Raw genomic sequence first — 16,427 nt, 5'->3', positions numbered from 1 at the left:
AAAAGAGACCCTGTATTTATAGTATAATAGTTGACATGTCAGCCCCAGGCGTCTGACACGTCTGGCATCCGCTTGACTTTTAAAGAGAAAGTAGAATAAATCGTGCCTCACGCATAAGTGGTAATATCCTCCCCACTTTTCTATACTGTAAAGCTGCCAACAATTTCTTTCATTCACGCCAATATTTAGTTTCCGGGAGGTAATTCTCTTCCTCTTTCTTATTTAATACATCACGTCGTGTGAGGGGATTGGAAGGGGTATAAAACGTGTTAGAAGAGAGAAAGATTGGCCATAAAATATAGCTACCTATCAGGCTTCCATTACTCTGGCGTCCAATTCCGAAAAATTCAAATCTACGTATGCTAATGAACGGAAAGCGGTTTCAAGTGGGCTACATAATTATCATACATCGTCTTTGCGTTCGCTGTGCAACGAGAGTACGATCCCACCCGTGCTGAGTGCCATTCGTTACTTAGAAGATTAAGTGTGAGCGCTAATGCTCTTTATTCCGCACACAGAAAGTAATTTATGTGTCAGCACATTATGAAATGCCGCCATGTATAACGGAACCCCCAATCGTTATCGGTGCCTTATTAGTCGATATGCGCACATACTACACGTAGCGTAAACAACAGACGTATACGTGTATATATCCGTATTGATTATAGAATCATTCACGCAGGCGGTCGGTCACTCGATTCCCCATACTGGAGCTTGGTGTGAAGAGTTGACCGTTAAATTGAACCGACAGCGTTGCACTATGACTTGGCCAGGAGGCATGAGAAAAACATGATGTGCAGCAGGGCTGTTGCTTGAATATATACACAGCTCCTGTTTGCTGGCTCCAGTCTTTTTTACCAACTTTGCAAGCGACGTGACTCTCTACTCTGCCAGCTGCGCTGAAGAAACTTGGGGGAAAAAAAATTACAAGATACAAACAATCTTTGACGAAAAAGAGAAAAAAGAGATTCTTTTTCTACCCACATCCTTGGCTCGATTTGATGTAAAAGAAAACAAAAAATATCGAGAGAAGGGAACACTCTTTTATGTATACTAATACGTATACTGTATATATATACATATACACAGTAAGGGAGCTTATTCCCTATTGGTGCTGCTTTTTCTCTCGTTCCGAACATGGCTAGATAGTCTAGAAAGAGAACGGCAGGGAGGAGCTTATATCGATTGGGCGGACATGACGAACGACACAGGAGTTGAACTGGCGTGCTGCTATTCCGCATATATATACATCCCTCTATATGCCCGTTAGTGCTGCATGTCGCATCGTAAATTTTCAGCTTTTTCAACAGTGGTCGCCATCAAAACCAGAAGTCTGCAGCAAAATGGAGGGAGGAAAAAAAAATTCAATGCTTCCCGAGAGATGCATGTATAAGATCTAAATGTGTGTATATGTATTTGTATAGTTGGGTTGTGCGTTGTTCGATACACACAACTTTGTCTGTGCAGCAGAATATTCATGTTGTTAGGCAAAGAGCTCTGAAGGCTCTCCACCTAAAATTACGAAAGTTGAAAAGTATCTTTTATATCTCTTAAAAATAAAATGGTGGACTATTTGATGCTGTGAGATGTATTTATTCTATGCTTCTATGTCTATTGTACCGATAGACTCAAAGACATGGGAAAGATGAATTCTTTTGGACAAGGAACATCCATTAGCTTTCCGTGACATAATCAACAAGAAAAAAGAACGAGAGAATTCTTTCATGTGGGCTCGGATTCCAAATTCCTCAATTTGTGTTCGGGCTGAGCTGTATATTGTAATCACGCAAGGTTTTCTCGTATACACAAGATAGCGTTAACTTGACTGATATTTTCCTATTTTTGGACGTGTTTCATGGGTGCCTGCTTCGTTGTGGCTATGAAACTTAAAAAGCGAGACTGAACTAAAACGAATTATGTTGGGTATTCTTTTTTTTTTTCTTTGTTACCCACAGACAATGACGCATCATTCTCTTCGTGTTGCATTTGATTCATTCGAGCTGACCGTTATTTTTTTTTCCTTTTTTTTTGTTCGGTATATTTGATGTTATACAGATATATAGGTCTATATTTACATAAGGACAAGATGTAAAAGGTAGCGTGTGGCGGGAGTGTGTGGATGTTACAACAAAAACAACAAAACAATAAAGAAAGGGTCCTCCGAACATCGCACATGTCTAAGCTACGCTACATACTATTGGTTGCGCCCTGGTGAAAGACTTTTACAGAGATTCCCAATAATATCACTATATTTATATTGCTTCCGCACTTCTTTCCTCTTCCATATCCGCTTGATTAGTTTCGATCCGGAAAAGAAATGACATAGATCTGGTCTCTACATCGAAAAGAAAAAGAGACAAAGACAGAATATAAGGCGATGACCGTGGCCGGCACGCCATCAAAATGGACAGCTAATTTGTCTTGTAATGTATTTTTTTTTTTTTTTTACGCTTTCATCTTTGTTCTCTGTTGTAAAATAGCCAAGCACTTGATCTTCATCATGCATTTGAGAAGGCTCGCTAAATGTCAATTGAATTTGAGAAATAAAACAGGATCTCTCCCGATGGCTGATCGAGCTGCAAAATTCGTCTTTTTTTTTCTCCATCGGATGGTTTGTGCGAATAAACATCGAATGGGCGTTATATACATTATGAACGAAAGCTTTAAACGATTACAACTGTGTCCTCTGTTCTCTGCTGCTCCCGTCCGCACTGTTCGATTTTGCAAGATGCGCGTTCAATGGCGGGTCAGAAACGGCTTCAATTCGCCAAGGGTAGCCCATATTCAACTGTCAAAGTTAGTGTTCCGGCTAGCCGTCACTAGCTGCTAAAAAAATAGGCAAGAAATAAAAAGGGGAGCTAGGAAAAAGAACTGTCCTGCTGCACTGGCAACAGTCGGCAGACGACACGGGCTGAGAGCGGTCGTGACTGGGGGACGCGTGACACGACAATAATAACAACCAGAAGAACATTACAAACGATTAGACGTCCCTCACGTTCTGCTAATTACCAGGTCCGGATTAGCCATACCCGGTGTATCTGGATTTAAAGTGATTCCTGTCTTCAGCTACGTTTTTACTGTTATTCGACCTGCACTTCAAGGTAAAAGACGACTAGCGACGGAAAATCTTGCTAGCTCTTAGCTCGTGAAAGGAAAAATCGCTACATGTGTTGCCAACTTCGTCGTACGCGCCAACAAAGAATCTCTCTGCTGAGTTACTCTTCACCTAGTTGAATCTGTTTTCTCTGTCTGTGGCTGCCATTTTTGGATTTGCTCAATAGTGTAGGAGGTTTACTGCCTACCTGCGCTTCATCAATCAATCACCTTTCATCAGCCAAACTTTAGGAAACTGCTTAGTGGACTGAGATCATGATATCTCTCCTGTCGACATCATCATGGGTGATCTTCAAGCAACACTAGAGCTCTTTGTGGAATTGAATAAGTTCTACAATGTGGATCTCTTCCAACGAGGGTGAGTCCAATCAGCAACTAACAAACTTCACACATCGACCATCAAGGGGCTTTCAATTTTACTTGTTTGGTGTCCTATGGAGATGGTTGAAAAGGGTTGTAATTTGACGGGTGTTGCCAACCCTCGTCGTAGCTCCTTCCACTCATATCCAACTGGGAAAGCAAATCCTCTCCCCTTCTACTCTGTGAAATGTAAGCCGAAGAAAGCGTTGTACTAAACTAACAACCACCCCTGACGTTTTCTCTTCCGTTATTGATTGGTCGGCGCCCTGAACAGAGGCGCTTTCCTCATACTTAAACGGCTTAGAACATGATCACCCTAGCTTACACAAACGTCTGGGAAAGAATGGAGGGGGGAGAATCAGCTACATGAACAACTCATTCCTTGATGGAACAAAAAACGAGAATAAAAGAAAAATATATCCATGACCAATCAACCAGATGACAGACGTCGTCTGGTGGCGGTGACCGACGTTGTTAATGTCTCTCAAACGGTTTTATTGTTTTTTTTTTGTTTTTTTCTTTTCTCTGTTCATGTAGAATATACCAAGTGCGGGGGCACTTGAGGACGTCACCCAAGATCGCCGTTAAACTGGAAGGATCGCTCTACCATCGACCAAACGGAAACAACAATAGCGGTCAAGGAACGGGCAGTGGTAGCCAGCAGCAAACCAGCTCCTCTGCATCTACGGCCAACATCCTACACCCGGCTTGCGTCCTCAACGGCTCTTTTATCAGTCAAACATTCCAGATCCTGTACCGCAACGAGGACGTCTGCCTGTCGGACATGGCCCAATTTAGATTGCACGTCCTAGTGGACAGCCATAAGGTTAGGCTACTACTCTACCCACCACCGTTGCTCTCCCGCTCCACTCACCTCATTTCTGCCCGTCTTTGCTATTGATTTTTTTTTCTCCCTTCACTTCTCTCGTTCTTCCGTGACTCTTCTTCTCTCTCTGTCTCTTGGCTTTCGTCGCCGGCGTCAAAACTTCCCCTTTTTTTTTCTGTTGTTGTTCCTTGCTCTTTTTTTTTTCTCTTCTTTGAATCTAACATTTTTTGTTGGCTCGGTTAATGTTGACAATGATTATAGTATTTATTTTCTTTCCTTTTTCTTTTTTGTTGGTCCGTTTAGATTGAGGAGACGCTCGAACGATTAGATTTACATCTGGTGATGGAGCTGTGGTTCAGCGAACAGGGCTACAGTCTGGGAGATTCGGGATTGGATTCCCAGGAACGTTTCAGCAACGGAAGCGGTAGCGGTGGCGGCGGCATTTTGTGCGTCTCAAGCCGGACGCTGCAACTTCATTTGTCGCCCACGCGCGGCTTACACTACCACCTGCCTGTTCTTTTCGACTATTTCCATCTGGCAGCAATCACGGTCACCGTCCACGCCTCTCTCATCGCCGTCCACCAACCTTACATCAAGTAAGCTGACTACTAGCCTTCCACTATGATTCCTCAATTACCGCGTTCCTGTGAGGGAAAGAGAACGTGGCCAAGAAAGTAAAACTGCCCTAATGAAAAGATGACAGAAACTCGTGTGGCTCCCGCTTGCTATTAGACTGGCTGCAGTAGTTTTAGTAAACACGTCTGTTGCGAGGGGGGGGGTGTCTGTCAAGTTTGTTTAATGTCATCTCAACAACAATAATAACAAGAGCGGGTCCAGCTGTTTTATTTGGAATAAACTTTACCGAGAGTTGTGGTGAAGCAGCATATGTGTACGAGAAAAAGCGAGACGTCTCTGTCGAAAATCAAAATGGACTTTTTCTTGCTGAGCCTGGGTTTGCGGTTGCGATGATGATTTTCTTTTCGGACAGCCAGTCAAAGCGCCGTCAGAATGTGCGAGTGTGTGTATGTTCTTGTTTTGTTATGGCAGCCGAAATTGCTTGCCACTGACGGGTCTCTCTTATTCTTTTTGTCCCACGCAAGGAAGAAGAAGAAGAAGAAGAAAAAAAGACTGATTACTTGGTCGCATTTTCATTGTAAACCTGTCTGGACGGGGAGAGTGTTGTTATTTTCTTTAGAATAACAACCGTGCTTTTTCTCCCCTTCTTTTCAAGCGAAACTCTGTTTTAATGGGCGGCCGTTCCAGTCTGTGCTGCAGCAAACTTTTCCATTTTCATTTGTAAAACTGATCGCTTTCTGAAATGACGGGACTCTCCTCCATGTTACGAGGATCGTTTCTTTCCTCCTTCGTCTACGCTCGCGTTTTTATCTCCGGCTGGATCGACGACGATTGCTATCGATCCGGCACGTTAAGTTTCATTAGTCGAACGGACGGCCTGGAAACGTCCTTGTAGGAGGGAAATGAAAAACTCGTCAGGCTAATGGCATTTTTATTTCCTCTTTCGATCCATTATGGGTTCGGGTTAATGTCGATGATAATCGTTTCCCCTTCGTCCGCAATTGTTTGTTTATCTTTTCTGCCCGTTCTATACATCCTTTTCTCTCATTTTCTCCCGCGGCTCTTACTTCTGTGGAATATTATTCAAGGAGGAGTATGAAACACCTGGTGCAGAGTTGGTAAGTTTAAACCCATGAAACACGACCGCTTGTTACTGGCCATTGTTGTGTCGTCATCATTTTTGTACCTGTCAAGTGTCGCGTAAGATATTGTCGTTTGACTTTCTTGTTTTTCGCTGATTTTCCCCCTTTATTTTTTTCCTTCCCATTTTGAAGCGCTCCTCGAAGCGGCCGATCTCGGATGGGCAACAATGCACGGACGTCGTATTCGCGTTACGATGAATCGTCGTTCGATAGTTTCTTCTTCCCCGGAGGGGTACGTGTATTATGTATACCCTTCTTCTTCTCGTGACCTGCTGGATGTCATCAATTTTTGTTTGTCCACCCTAATTGATGTTTCCTTCTTATTGGCTCGCTACCGGGGGGAGAAAAAAAAATCTTTGCCGTCGGCTGGATCGATAACGACGGCGTTTCCTGTCTTTGTCGAATCTCAACGCTTCTTCTTTTTTGGTCTTCCGTTTTATGGATGTAGACCGGAGTCAAGTCGACAGGCCATGCCGGTTGGCGGTTGGCTCAAGCTCGACAGGTCCACAGGGACGTCTGCAGTTTGCTGTCGGCGTCTGCTGAATCACTGCGATCCGCACGGCGCCGCTTTCTCAACGAGCTGCCGGAAGACGATGAACACTCTAGACTGCGCAACGCTGAAGAGCAGAAGATTACCGCATCCGCATCGCAAGTCACCCTGGGTGGCAGTCGCGACGGTCACGTGTCCGACTGCGAGGAGGAATTTGTTGCAGCTGCTAATAACGAGATCGGACAGCTTTGCGCTCATAATGTCCTTCTCTGGCGCAAGTTGTTGGACGTTTTTGCCGGAAGCGAACCCGTCCGCTTGATGCTGGCACAACAGCATCATGCCCACCGGGTCAGACGTTTCGCTGAGGCATTTTATGTTGTCAATCACCCAAGGCCGGCCATGGCCAACTGCAACGACGCCGATGTACACACCTACCTCTACGTGACGGAAGCGCTGCGCAAATCCAGGTGAATTTGTTGTTTTTGTGTTTTTTTTGCGTTATTATTAAGCGAACTTTTTTGGCCTGGCGTGGTGGTCAATAACGCGTTTAATCGATCCACTTAGGTACCTGGCCAGCTTGCCACCATTGCCGGTAGAGTGCCTAGAAATGAACGGCGATATCAACACTTTGCCTGTCATTTTCGAGGATCGTTATGAGCCGCTAATCAGCGTCGGATCGAAGAAGAGATCTAACACTAATCCTTCGACTAAGTCGATCACACCGCAGCATTGTGACGGCCCTCTAGAGTTTCATCAGCCCATTTACGAAGAGATCAACCCACAGGTAAAAAGAACAAAACAAACTAATACTTTGATGTCACATCCATTCTTGTCTAATCAACTGATCCCTTTCACTGTTTGATGTATTTTTATTATTGTTTGCTTACGTTTTGATGCGGCCCATTCAGACCCCGACTGGCAACAAAGCGCTCTTGCAACAGCAGTCACGGCAATCGCATCGTCCTGCGGGTGCCACTTTAGTAGTGAATCATGTTTATCGATCACTGCCTCAGACGCCCCTCATTAGCGGAGCGTCTCCATCCGTCCTGCATCACCACCTGGGCCAGCAAGAATTGCTGCTAGGAGATCATCGAAGACGCTCGTATGGCGGAGAAAAGGGTCAGATTCAAGCGGAATTAGCACGTCCTGTCGTCTCGATGATGGCGTCATCACGTCCCGACGATGAAAGCGAGGAACCTCTCGTTCGTCACGATGACGACGACGCTGACCGTTTAAATGACAACGGCAACTCGGCAGGCAGATCACGTTTCAAATTCCGGCCGTTGGTCACTAGCAAGAGCTCGGAAAACTTCCAGCAACTAAGACGGGTCGCCATGGCAGCCGTAAATCGAATTTTTACTCAAGCAATGTCATATTTGGTTTTGGTTTTGTTGAAAATTGGGAACGTGTTTTCCTCCCGCAGGCTGCCAGAAGAAATCCATCTCTGCCCGTCAAATTACTCGGTTACAAGCCTCTGATGGAGAGCAGCGTAGTTAATCCGCAATCCAATAGCGAATCGTTACCCGATCTCAAATTCACAACTCCCCATTCCCCCAGCCGACAGGCCGTTACACAGCGGACGAGGCCGCCGACATCGGATCTGGCTTTTTGCCACAGCGTATCCGATCCGGCTCTTGTTCGCGCTTCCAGCGGACGGACCTTAAAAACAAATGATATCACTGTCAAAGCTATGGCGCCCTCAAGTCCTCTCATTGAGCGTCTGCGAGCTGACGGTTTGAATTCCTCAGCCAGCGACTGCAGTGACCAGAGCGGATGGGTGTCTTCGACCATGTCCAGCCGACAGAATAGCCCGCCACCAGCTCATCATCGCTGCCGAACCGAGCATTGTTATCCTGATTCAGAGCCCGCTCCGCTAGCTCCGCCGGAAGAGTTCCAAGTAATACTTTCATACGTTTATTCTTTTTGTATTATTTGTTTTTCTATGGACGTCATTTGAGTGGATGTTTCATGTCTTGTCGATCCTTTTGTTCTTTTGTACACGTAGGATCCGCCTCGGTTGAGAAACTTTGCCGCCAAGCGGTACAACCTGAACTCCATGCTCATCTCACCCAAGCGAGACGCTCCACCTGAAGGTACCCGTGGAACATTCCGCAGCCTTGGAGAAGACGTGGGCAGCTGCAGCAGCAGCACTAATGGCAACCAGCCCAGCCGTAGCAAACCGCGCCCACTTAGTCAAGAAGTTGGTTACATAAATTGTCTAAACTTTTTTTTTTTTGTAATCTTTTTTATTCCTGTCTTGTGGGGTTATCGTTTACAGGAACTCCGGTTGTTGCAGTTGTTATTGTACGAAATGTGCCGGCCAGGCCAACCGAATCCTCTCATTAGAGCGTTGTCTCATTCACTTTACGAGTCGTTGGCTGTTTCTCTGTAAGTTTTTTTTTTTTTTTATTCCGGTTTTCTCAAAACGACAAGCAAAAAAAGAGAAATAATCTCTTTAGATCTTTGACGTCCAATAATCCGTCCGGCCAGAACTACAAGATGCCAGAGCCGAATGTTTCGCATTCTACGTCCCTGCCCTGCCTCATTAAAAATCATGACGACGAACGACTAGACTTGCATCCTTTACATGCGCAATACCAAGAAAACCAACGCCAGTTGCAACAGCAGCAGTTGCTGCAGCAACAACAGCAACAACAGCAGCAGCAGCATGCTACGCCGCCAGAACAACGCGCCTCCATTCAGGCCAATATTCAGCAGCGATCTGTGTCTCTGTCGACGCTTCAACCTAAAGTAGCAGACAGTTTTCTATTCCGTTTTTCGTTGATCAGATACGAATTGAATGTTGACTTTGCAGGAAGAAAAGCCTGAAGGCGAAGGCGAAGGCGAAGAGCTCCTGCAGCAAAAGTTGGTTTCGATGCTGGGTGACGGTACGCTTTCCTTCCTCAAAGCCAAGGAGGATTTTAAACGTCAGATTCACTTTAACGGGACGTTGTATTCGGATATTCATCCAATCAATCCGACGTCGCCTTATTTCCACGTGGCTGAGGAGTTGAGGCCCTTCTCGCCCGAGGGACTTCACTTGATCGTTTGCGTCCACGGACTCGATGGAAACTCTGCTGATCTGAGGCTGGTCAAAACCTATCTGGAATTGGTTTTGCCCGGTTCCAATTTGGACTTTCTCATGTCCGAACGCAATCAGGTTTCTATTTTGTTTTTTTGTTGCCAATTTTTGCCGTAAAAAGTCTCATTTTCACCGTTCGATCGACAGGGTGGGACGTTCAGCACATTCGATACGATGACCGACCGCCTCGTATCCGAAATCTTCTGCTATCTGGAGGGCAATAATCTCAATCCGAAAAGGATCAGTTTCGTCGGTCACTCACTGGGCACCATAATTATACGATCGGCTCTAACGCGACCGCAGATGCGACCCCTTTTGCCCAAACTCCATACTTTCCTCTCACTGTCTGGGCCTCATCTGGGCACCCTTTACAATTCTTCCGGACTGGTCAATATGGGTGCGCCTTCATATCCCTTGTCTTTGTCTCTGCCCAGCGATTGGGGAGTCTTTGCCTCTGATCGATCATCGTACTTATTCATTTTTTCTTTTCCGATTTTACACAGGCTTATGGTTAATGCAACGCTGGAAAAAATCTGGCTCGTTACAGCAGCTATCTTTAAAGGATGCTGAAGATCCGCGCAATTCTTTCCTATATAAACTAGCTAGAAACTCGGAATTGCATCATTTTCGCTATGTGATTCTTTCAGCATCTGCTCAGGATCGATATGTTCCTCTACCATTCGGCTCGCGTGGAAATGTGTCGAGCAGCCGTGAAGGATCCCACCGTTTTGGGTAATAAAAAGTTAAGGTTCTTCTAAATGCTGGATGTTATTCCATGCGGCAATGTTCTTCTTCCATAGGCACAATCTATCAGGAAATGGTTCATAATATCCTCGGTCCATTGATGAATAACGATAAAGTGACGGTAGTCCGTTACGATATCCATCACGCTCTGCCATCAACTGCCAACGCCCTGATCGGTCGTGCCGCACACATTGCGGTACTCGATTCCGAACTTTTCATTGAAAAGTTTCTTCTCGTCGTAGGATCAAAGTATTTTCAATGAAAGAATCAATTTCATGATCTCATCTACCTTAGCCGCCTCGTCCAGCTGGTGGGTAGACAACAAAAAAATGTAGGTAATAATGGCGGATCTGTGTGAAAAAGAAGAACAAAAGATGTTTTAAGTACTTTGAATTAAGTGTTGAAATTTAGAACAAAAAAGAATCTGGTCAACCGTCCAATGCTACAATAAGAAGTCGAATGACGATGGTATGGGGACGACCATTTTGTCAAGTAAAACGTTCTCGTTCGGTCATTTTCTCTTGTACATAGAGATTTTAAATTAGTCTTTGACAACTTTTTTCGACCCTTCGTTGCACCGATCAAAATCTCTAATCCCGTTCGATTTTTTTTTTCCTATCATTGTTTATTCATCTGTTATCTTGAGTTTTGATGCAATCATGCCCTCCTGCTGATCTAAAAGTCTTCCCAGTGAATATTCCTTGAAAATATTTGGCAGCAGAAATCGACATTAGTTGGGGGAAAACAACCAAAGTGAAACTTTCAAACCATTTGAATCAAGGTTCCTGTGTGTAAAATCCATGTATAGGAGATGATTTAAAAAAGAAAACAAAAAAAAAAACGCTCATACTTTTTGCACGACCATGAATATCTCGTATACAAACATTGGAAATCAAGTATTCTGTCATTTCTCAATATAAGTTTCTCCACTTCCTTCTCGCCAATCTTTCCCTTAATTGATTTTGTTGTTTTCGTTTCGCATGAGCCAATTCTCATGAAAATTTGTTGATGTATATCATGTGCCCAACAGTTATATGTGCAATTTTTGCTTGTTTTTACATGACACCATTCGACTCAACGGTCAGTATTTCATTTCAACTTCTCAACGGCCACACTATGAGTAATCATCATTTTATGATACATGACCGAAGATCTGAACACAAGGATGTGCAGCTACGGAACGCCATATGACCCACCTATTAACAGACAACTCCTGTTCTCCATTTATTTGGGGAAATTTTTTGGGGACCTCCCATCTAGTGACAATCCACCCTGAAACCATTAAGACGTCACCTCTTTTTGAGGTATTAAGACATCAAGATACAGTCCATAGTTAAATGTAACTTATGGCTCAATGGTAGAGCATCGGTCTGATAGTGGTATTCCGATGAAGATCTAGGGATCGGTCCCAGAAAAAGTTAAATTGAAACATAGTTCAAAATTAATAAGTGAAACTTGTAAATATGTATGAAATGAAACAATAGTAAAGTATTGTATTAGCTGTGTAAGCAAAAGCTCTTAGGATTGCTCCAGAACTAAAGACAGATGCACCTTCAAACGGTAAGCATTTTCAATTAGTGTATAATCCTGAAATATCACAAGATGAATGCGAAGTAAGACAGAGAATATAATAGCGGTAAAAAATCAAATGCATTTTATGTACAACTTCACCTAGGTACAGCAATGTGCAAGAGCAGTAGATTTCTTTAACACTATCAGTTGTAGCTCAGTGGTAGAGCATTGACTGTATAAGCTAAAGGCAGTTGGTTCGATCCCCAAAGCAGCACATGTTGAATGAAAGAGTACTTAATTAGAAAGTCTCATAAAGGGCAATGCACGTTTGTACGTCTAGAGTAAATAAAACTAGAATTAAAATCTGCAATGGAATTCAAATGAAAAACAAAATAACAAAAACATAGTATTTTTAAATACTTGTATTGTTTAAGTAGTAATTAGTAGTTTAAGGCAGTGTCTCCGCTTGCCGTCAACCAAGACAAGCCGAGGCACTGCCTCAATTGCATTTGAATCCCCGGGGAGATTACCCGGGGCGTGGCTAAGAGAAGCCGGAAGAGGATGGAAGGTTTCGGACAAGTTTTTACGTGAGCGATTAACCGTTAATTCGGATTTGTGGGTAGCCTCTTCGCCCTCCAATGATATCATAGAACTTGAGGACCCCCACGTCCCCTTTCCGGACAGCGCACTCACAACCTTTGCTGCTGATCACAGTAGGGGCATGACCCCCTACGGGCTTATCATAAGTCAAGGGGAAACGGGGCCACAGAAAAGAAGGGAGCCCAGATATGCACTTCAATTTATAAAAATAACTTATTTTATCTTCGAGATGAATCAGTGACTAAAGGTAACGTTTAGGTAGCGTTCATCGAAATTTCCACATGCGTTTCCAACTGTTATCATTTTAAAATCTCGTTTAACTTGATGCCTCTTGTGATTCAGTATGATTTTTAACCTATGTAAAGGAAACGAAACATGGATCAATATATAAACTTTTTCTATCAATTTGTATTCAATAGAGTATTCAATAGTATTACCTCTCGTTCTGGGGAACTGATGGTATTCATTGTATTCAGCTAATGGTTTGACATGAAATAGTCCGTTGAATCCTGCTCACCAGATCTCCTTGGATTTATAACATTCATCTTGCATGGAAATCGTCGAGTCGGCATTTGGTCAATTACTTTACTGAGTGACGACTTTTCTAATACCTCTGCAAATAAGACAATAAATTGCACTCCAATTAGTTGTAATCGTGGGTTTAAAAGCAGAAAAAACCGACAGACCTAGAACTTCAGCTTTGGCCTGAGATGTTTCAAAACATTCAACTTGATTTCAAGAGCTCTGCATCAGAATGACACACTGGGGAGGTCTGATGACGCAAACAGAGAGAGCCATTTTCGTTGAGACACATGATCTCTTTCACAATAGACACGTGATCTTAATCTGCTGTCCAATGAAGCAAAGAAGCAACATAATTCTATATAAAAAATTTTAAAAATGCCATTTTTGTTATACCTGTTTTTGTTGCGGCCTGTGTGCCCGCAACATGGAATGGAAGAATGGTGAGGCGATCCATTGAAATGTGGTAAACCTAAACTTCCGTATAGTAACTTGAAGGCAATCACTATTTTGGAGCTTCAGCATAGTAGCTGGGAGTGATATACGTGGGGTTTAGTATTCAGGCGCTTCTTGGTGTAGTGTTTGCGAGATACACATGTGATTTGTGTAGTACTACGGCGATTTGGTCATGCTCGTGTTTTTCGTTGCGCAGTTCTATGACACCTTGGTGTTGAAGTATATAGGGGAGCAGTACGTCGTGATGTTTTGAGGGCGCAGACGTCGTATATTGCTGGGAGAAAGACGAGTCCATGGGTACACTCACGGTCGTTCCAACCATCAAAGAGATAACTACCAACCAGCATAAGCTTGAAATCGTAGCGTAGTTATCTATTACAAAGCAAAGGACAAAAAAATCTTGATCCATTTCTTTTTAAAGCAGCATAAAACCAAGAACACGCTACTAATTATTCAATACTTTCAACTTCAACTTGTTTTTTTTTATACAATAGTTAGTTTGGCACAAACTTGCAATTAATTGAAATCAACAGACACAGACCAAATTAAAAAAAAACATTGATAATTACCTATAATTGTAAGCTGATGGACAATTTAAATTGCAGCTGATGGCAAATGCTATATGCCATTTCTACCGTGTCGCAGAAAGAACTCATTCGACTGTATTCAGACACCTCTGTTTTGCTATTTATACGATTTCATGTCACTCTGATTGAAGCTACAAGCCCGATGACAACAATCCACAAAAAATCTATAATCGAAAATTGTATCATTTATGGTTGTTTATTTAGTGACGTTAATCAATTGTGTAGCACACCTACCTGTAATACTTGCTTTTCACGGCAATCTCCTTTAATTTCTCCGTAAATCATTTTGCTGTTCATCATTGGGTTGAAGAATCGTCAATTTTATCTCGGCGCAATAGCAATTTTAAAAAATGCTTTTCGTCTACGATTAACCACGTCTTAACACCTTTTCTTGTTTCTTACTGTCGTTATGTAAAGTTTTACTAACTTCAGCGCTGTAGTTCATGAATTTCGTCGGTTTGTAGCACTTATCGACGGGTACACAAAAAGATGAGTTGTAAACCCATCACAAACCTGGTCAAAGATAACTAATGATACACCTAAGCTAGGTAAACTTATATCAAAGTTCATGCCTTGTTAAAACAAAAGTGGAAATACTGACTTCCAGGATGCTAAAATTGGACATCCAGTGTTAACTTTCAATTGGTAACTCAACACGACAGCTTTTGATGGACATTTTGCTACAATGTTCTTTAAGCAAAGTCCTAAGTGTAAATACCTACAGTAAGTGCAAAAAACCTCAACTTTACTATTACATAATTAACAAACATTGACAGTGCAAAACAAGTTTACCTTTCAAATGTTAAATGCAATTTATTCCAAGATGTTCCCACCACAAGCAATATGGTGTGGAACACAATGGTATTTGAACTGTAAAAAGGATTCTAAAACATTTTAATTCCTGACAACTCATGTTATAAATAATAAGAAACCTACCTAGGGACCAATCAAAAAAGGTTCAAAAACAAGTTTTCAATTTGTCCAATTTTCCATATATCATGTATGCACCCCAACGCACAATCCATTATTAGTCCCAACAAAGATCAAATACGATATCGGAAGATTAATAAATTTAAATGGAAGAACCAAGCACACCCACACCCCAGTTTAACGGTTCTAATAAAAGTAACTATAAATGTTTTGGTACTTTTACTCAGATAGCATCAATCCAATCCTGTCCAAGATAGTGACAATCCAATCTGAATACATACTAAAAAACAAGCTATGACATCACGAAATCTTTACATGAAGAATTCTCACCGGATGACTCACCGTCATAACAGTCCTCACCAATGAATTTGTACAATCCATTCTAGTATTTTGTCAACCGACATTTGTCTAATTTAACAACGGAGCGAAGATCTACTTTACCAATATGAAAACTGAAACTTTTTTACTAATGACCAGCTTCTTAATTTCCAGGGAATAAATCCAACCACGAACATGGACAAGCTAAAGCTATTCGTCCCAACTCGCTAATGATCTAGTGTCAAGAGCTATTGGCCTAGTGCATACCAGGTGGCGCTGATGTGGTGATTGTGCTGTACCAGGTCATTTGAAAGGTAAAATCGCTGATTTTACCAGAAAACCAATAACTTAATCGAAATCAGCGTTCAATTTTGATTACACCATGCGATTTTTGTCGAATTTCAAGAGATGTTGTTTTTTGCAGATTTTGACAAAAGTAGTAAGGCTATACCCTTCCCACTTTTTCATTTATGGCAAAATTTTTTATTTTGCTTAAAATACATGATTTCCATTCAAAATTGGGTGAAAATCACAGAAATCAAGTTTATTTTTCCACTGGTTTTATAGATTTTGAACTAAACGTAAAAAACAAAAAATAAAGTTGGTGCGCCACTAGCATTTTGTTTTCGTTTATTTTTAAAACGGTTGCTTAATGAAAAAATCAATAACTTAATCGAAATTAGCGTTCAATTTTAATTATGCCGTGTGTTTTTAGTCGATTTTCAAAATTTGAAATTTGACCGAAAATGAAAAAGTGGGAAGGGCATAGCCTTCCCACTTTTGTCAAAATCTGCAAAAAACAACATCACTTGAAATTCGACAAGAATCACACAGTATAATCAAAATTGAGTGCTGATTTTGAATAAGTTATTGGTTTTCTCATTAAGCCAGTCATTTTATAAATAAACGGAATAAAGTATAGGTTTCATCAATTCAAATTCAAATTTTTGGTCCAATTTTGTATAAATACACAAACACATGATTGTAACTCTTCGTAGTGTTTAGTCTCCTGTCCTACCAATATTTATTACACCTTACTTCGAGCATTACCGGGTTTCCTCTCGCTTGTCATCGAGACGACGTGAGCTAGGAGAATACAAACGGAATCCATACAAGAGGGAATGACCTTCTTTGTTCTCTTTAGTATTCAACTGTTTCTTTACAACCT

At 42.1% G+C, this 16,427-nt stretch overlaps 1 protein-coding gene and 1 long non-coding RNA gene across 2 annotated transcripts; one reads left to right on the top strand and one right to left on the bottom strand.

The window, feature by feature from the left end:
- Positions 1 to 107: 107 nt before the first annotated feature.
- Positions 108 to 11,412, top strand: LOC116915604 (protein FAM135A). Its single transcript, XM_032920708.2, is given in 17 exon segments — positions 108 to 3,472; positions 4,012 to 4,300; positions 4,604 to 4,896; positions 5,965 to 5,994; positions 6,151 to 6,250; positions 6,467 to 6,975; positions 7,073 to 7,292; positions 7,417 to 7,851; positions 7,932 to 8,405; positions 8,514 to 8,708; positions 8,787 to 8,896; positions 8,968 to 9,259; positions 9,324 to 9,668; positions 9,738 to 9,987; positions 10,094 to 10,266; positions 10,268 to 10,322; positions 10,391 to 11,412. Coding segments are annotated over 17 exon segments (4,053 nt in total). The 5' UTR covers positions 108 to 3,395; the 3' UTR covers positions 10,597 to 11,412.
- Positions 11,413 to 12,533: 1,121 nt separating this feature from the next.
- Positions 12,534 to 14,379, bottom strand: LOC116915700. Its single transcript, XR_006643357.1, has 6 exons — positions 14,246 to 14,379; positions 13,994 to 14,175; positions 13,365 to 13,796; positions 13,133 to 13,292; positions 12,884 to 13,059; positions 12,534 to 12,801 (listed from the first exon to the last, which is right to left on the bottom strand). It is a non-coding gene; the product is annotated as an uncharacterized LOC116915700 (long non-coding RNA).
- Positions 14,380 to 16,427: the final 2,048 nt, after the last annotated feature.

This window comes from Daphnia magna, linkage group LG2 (genome assembly GCF_020631705.1).
Source record: "Daphnia magna isolate NIES linkage group LG2, ASM2063170v1.1, whole genome shotgun sequence".
NCBI lineage: Eukaryota > Metazoa > Arthropoda > Branchiopoda > Diplostraca > Daphniidae > Daphnia > Daphnia magna.
Note: the sequence above shows the minus strand (reverse complement) of the source record. Positions and strands in the feature narration are given on the sequence as shown.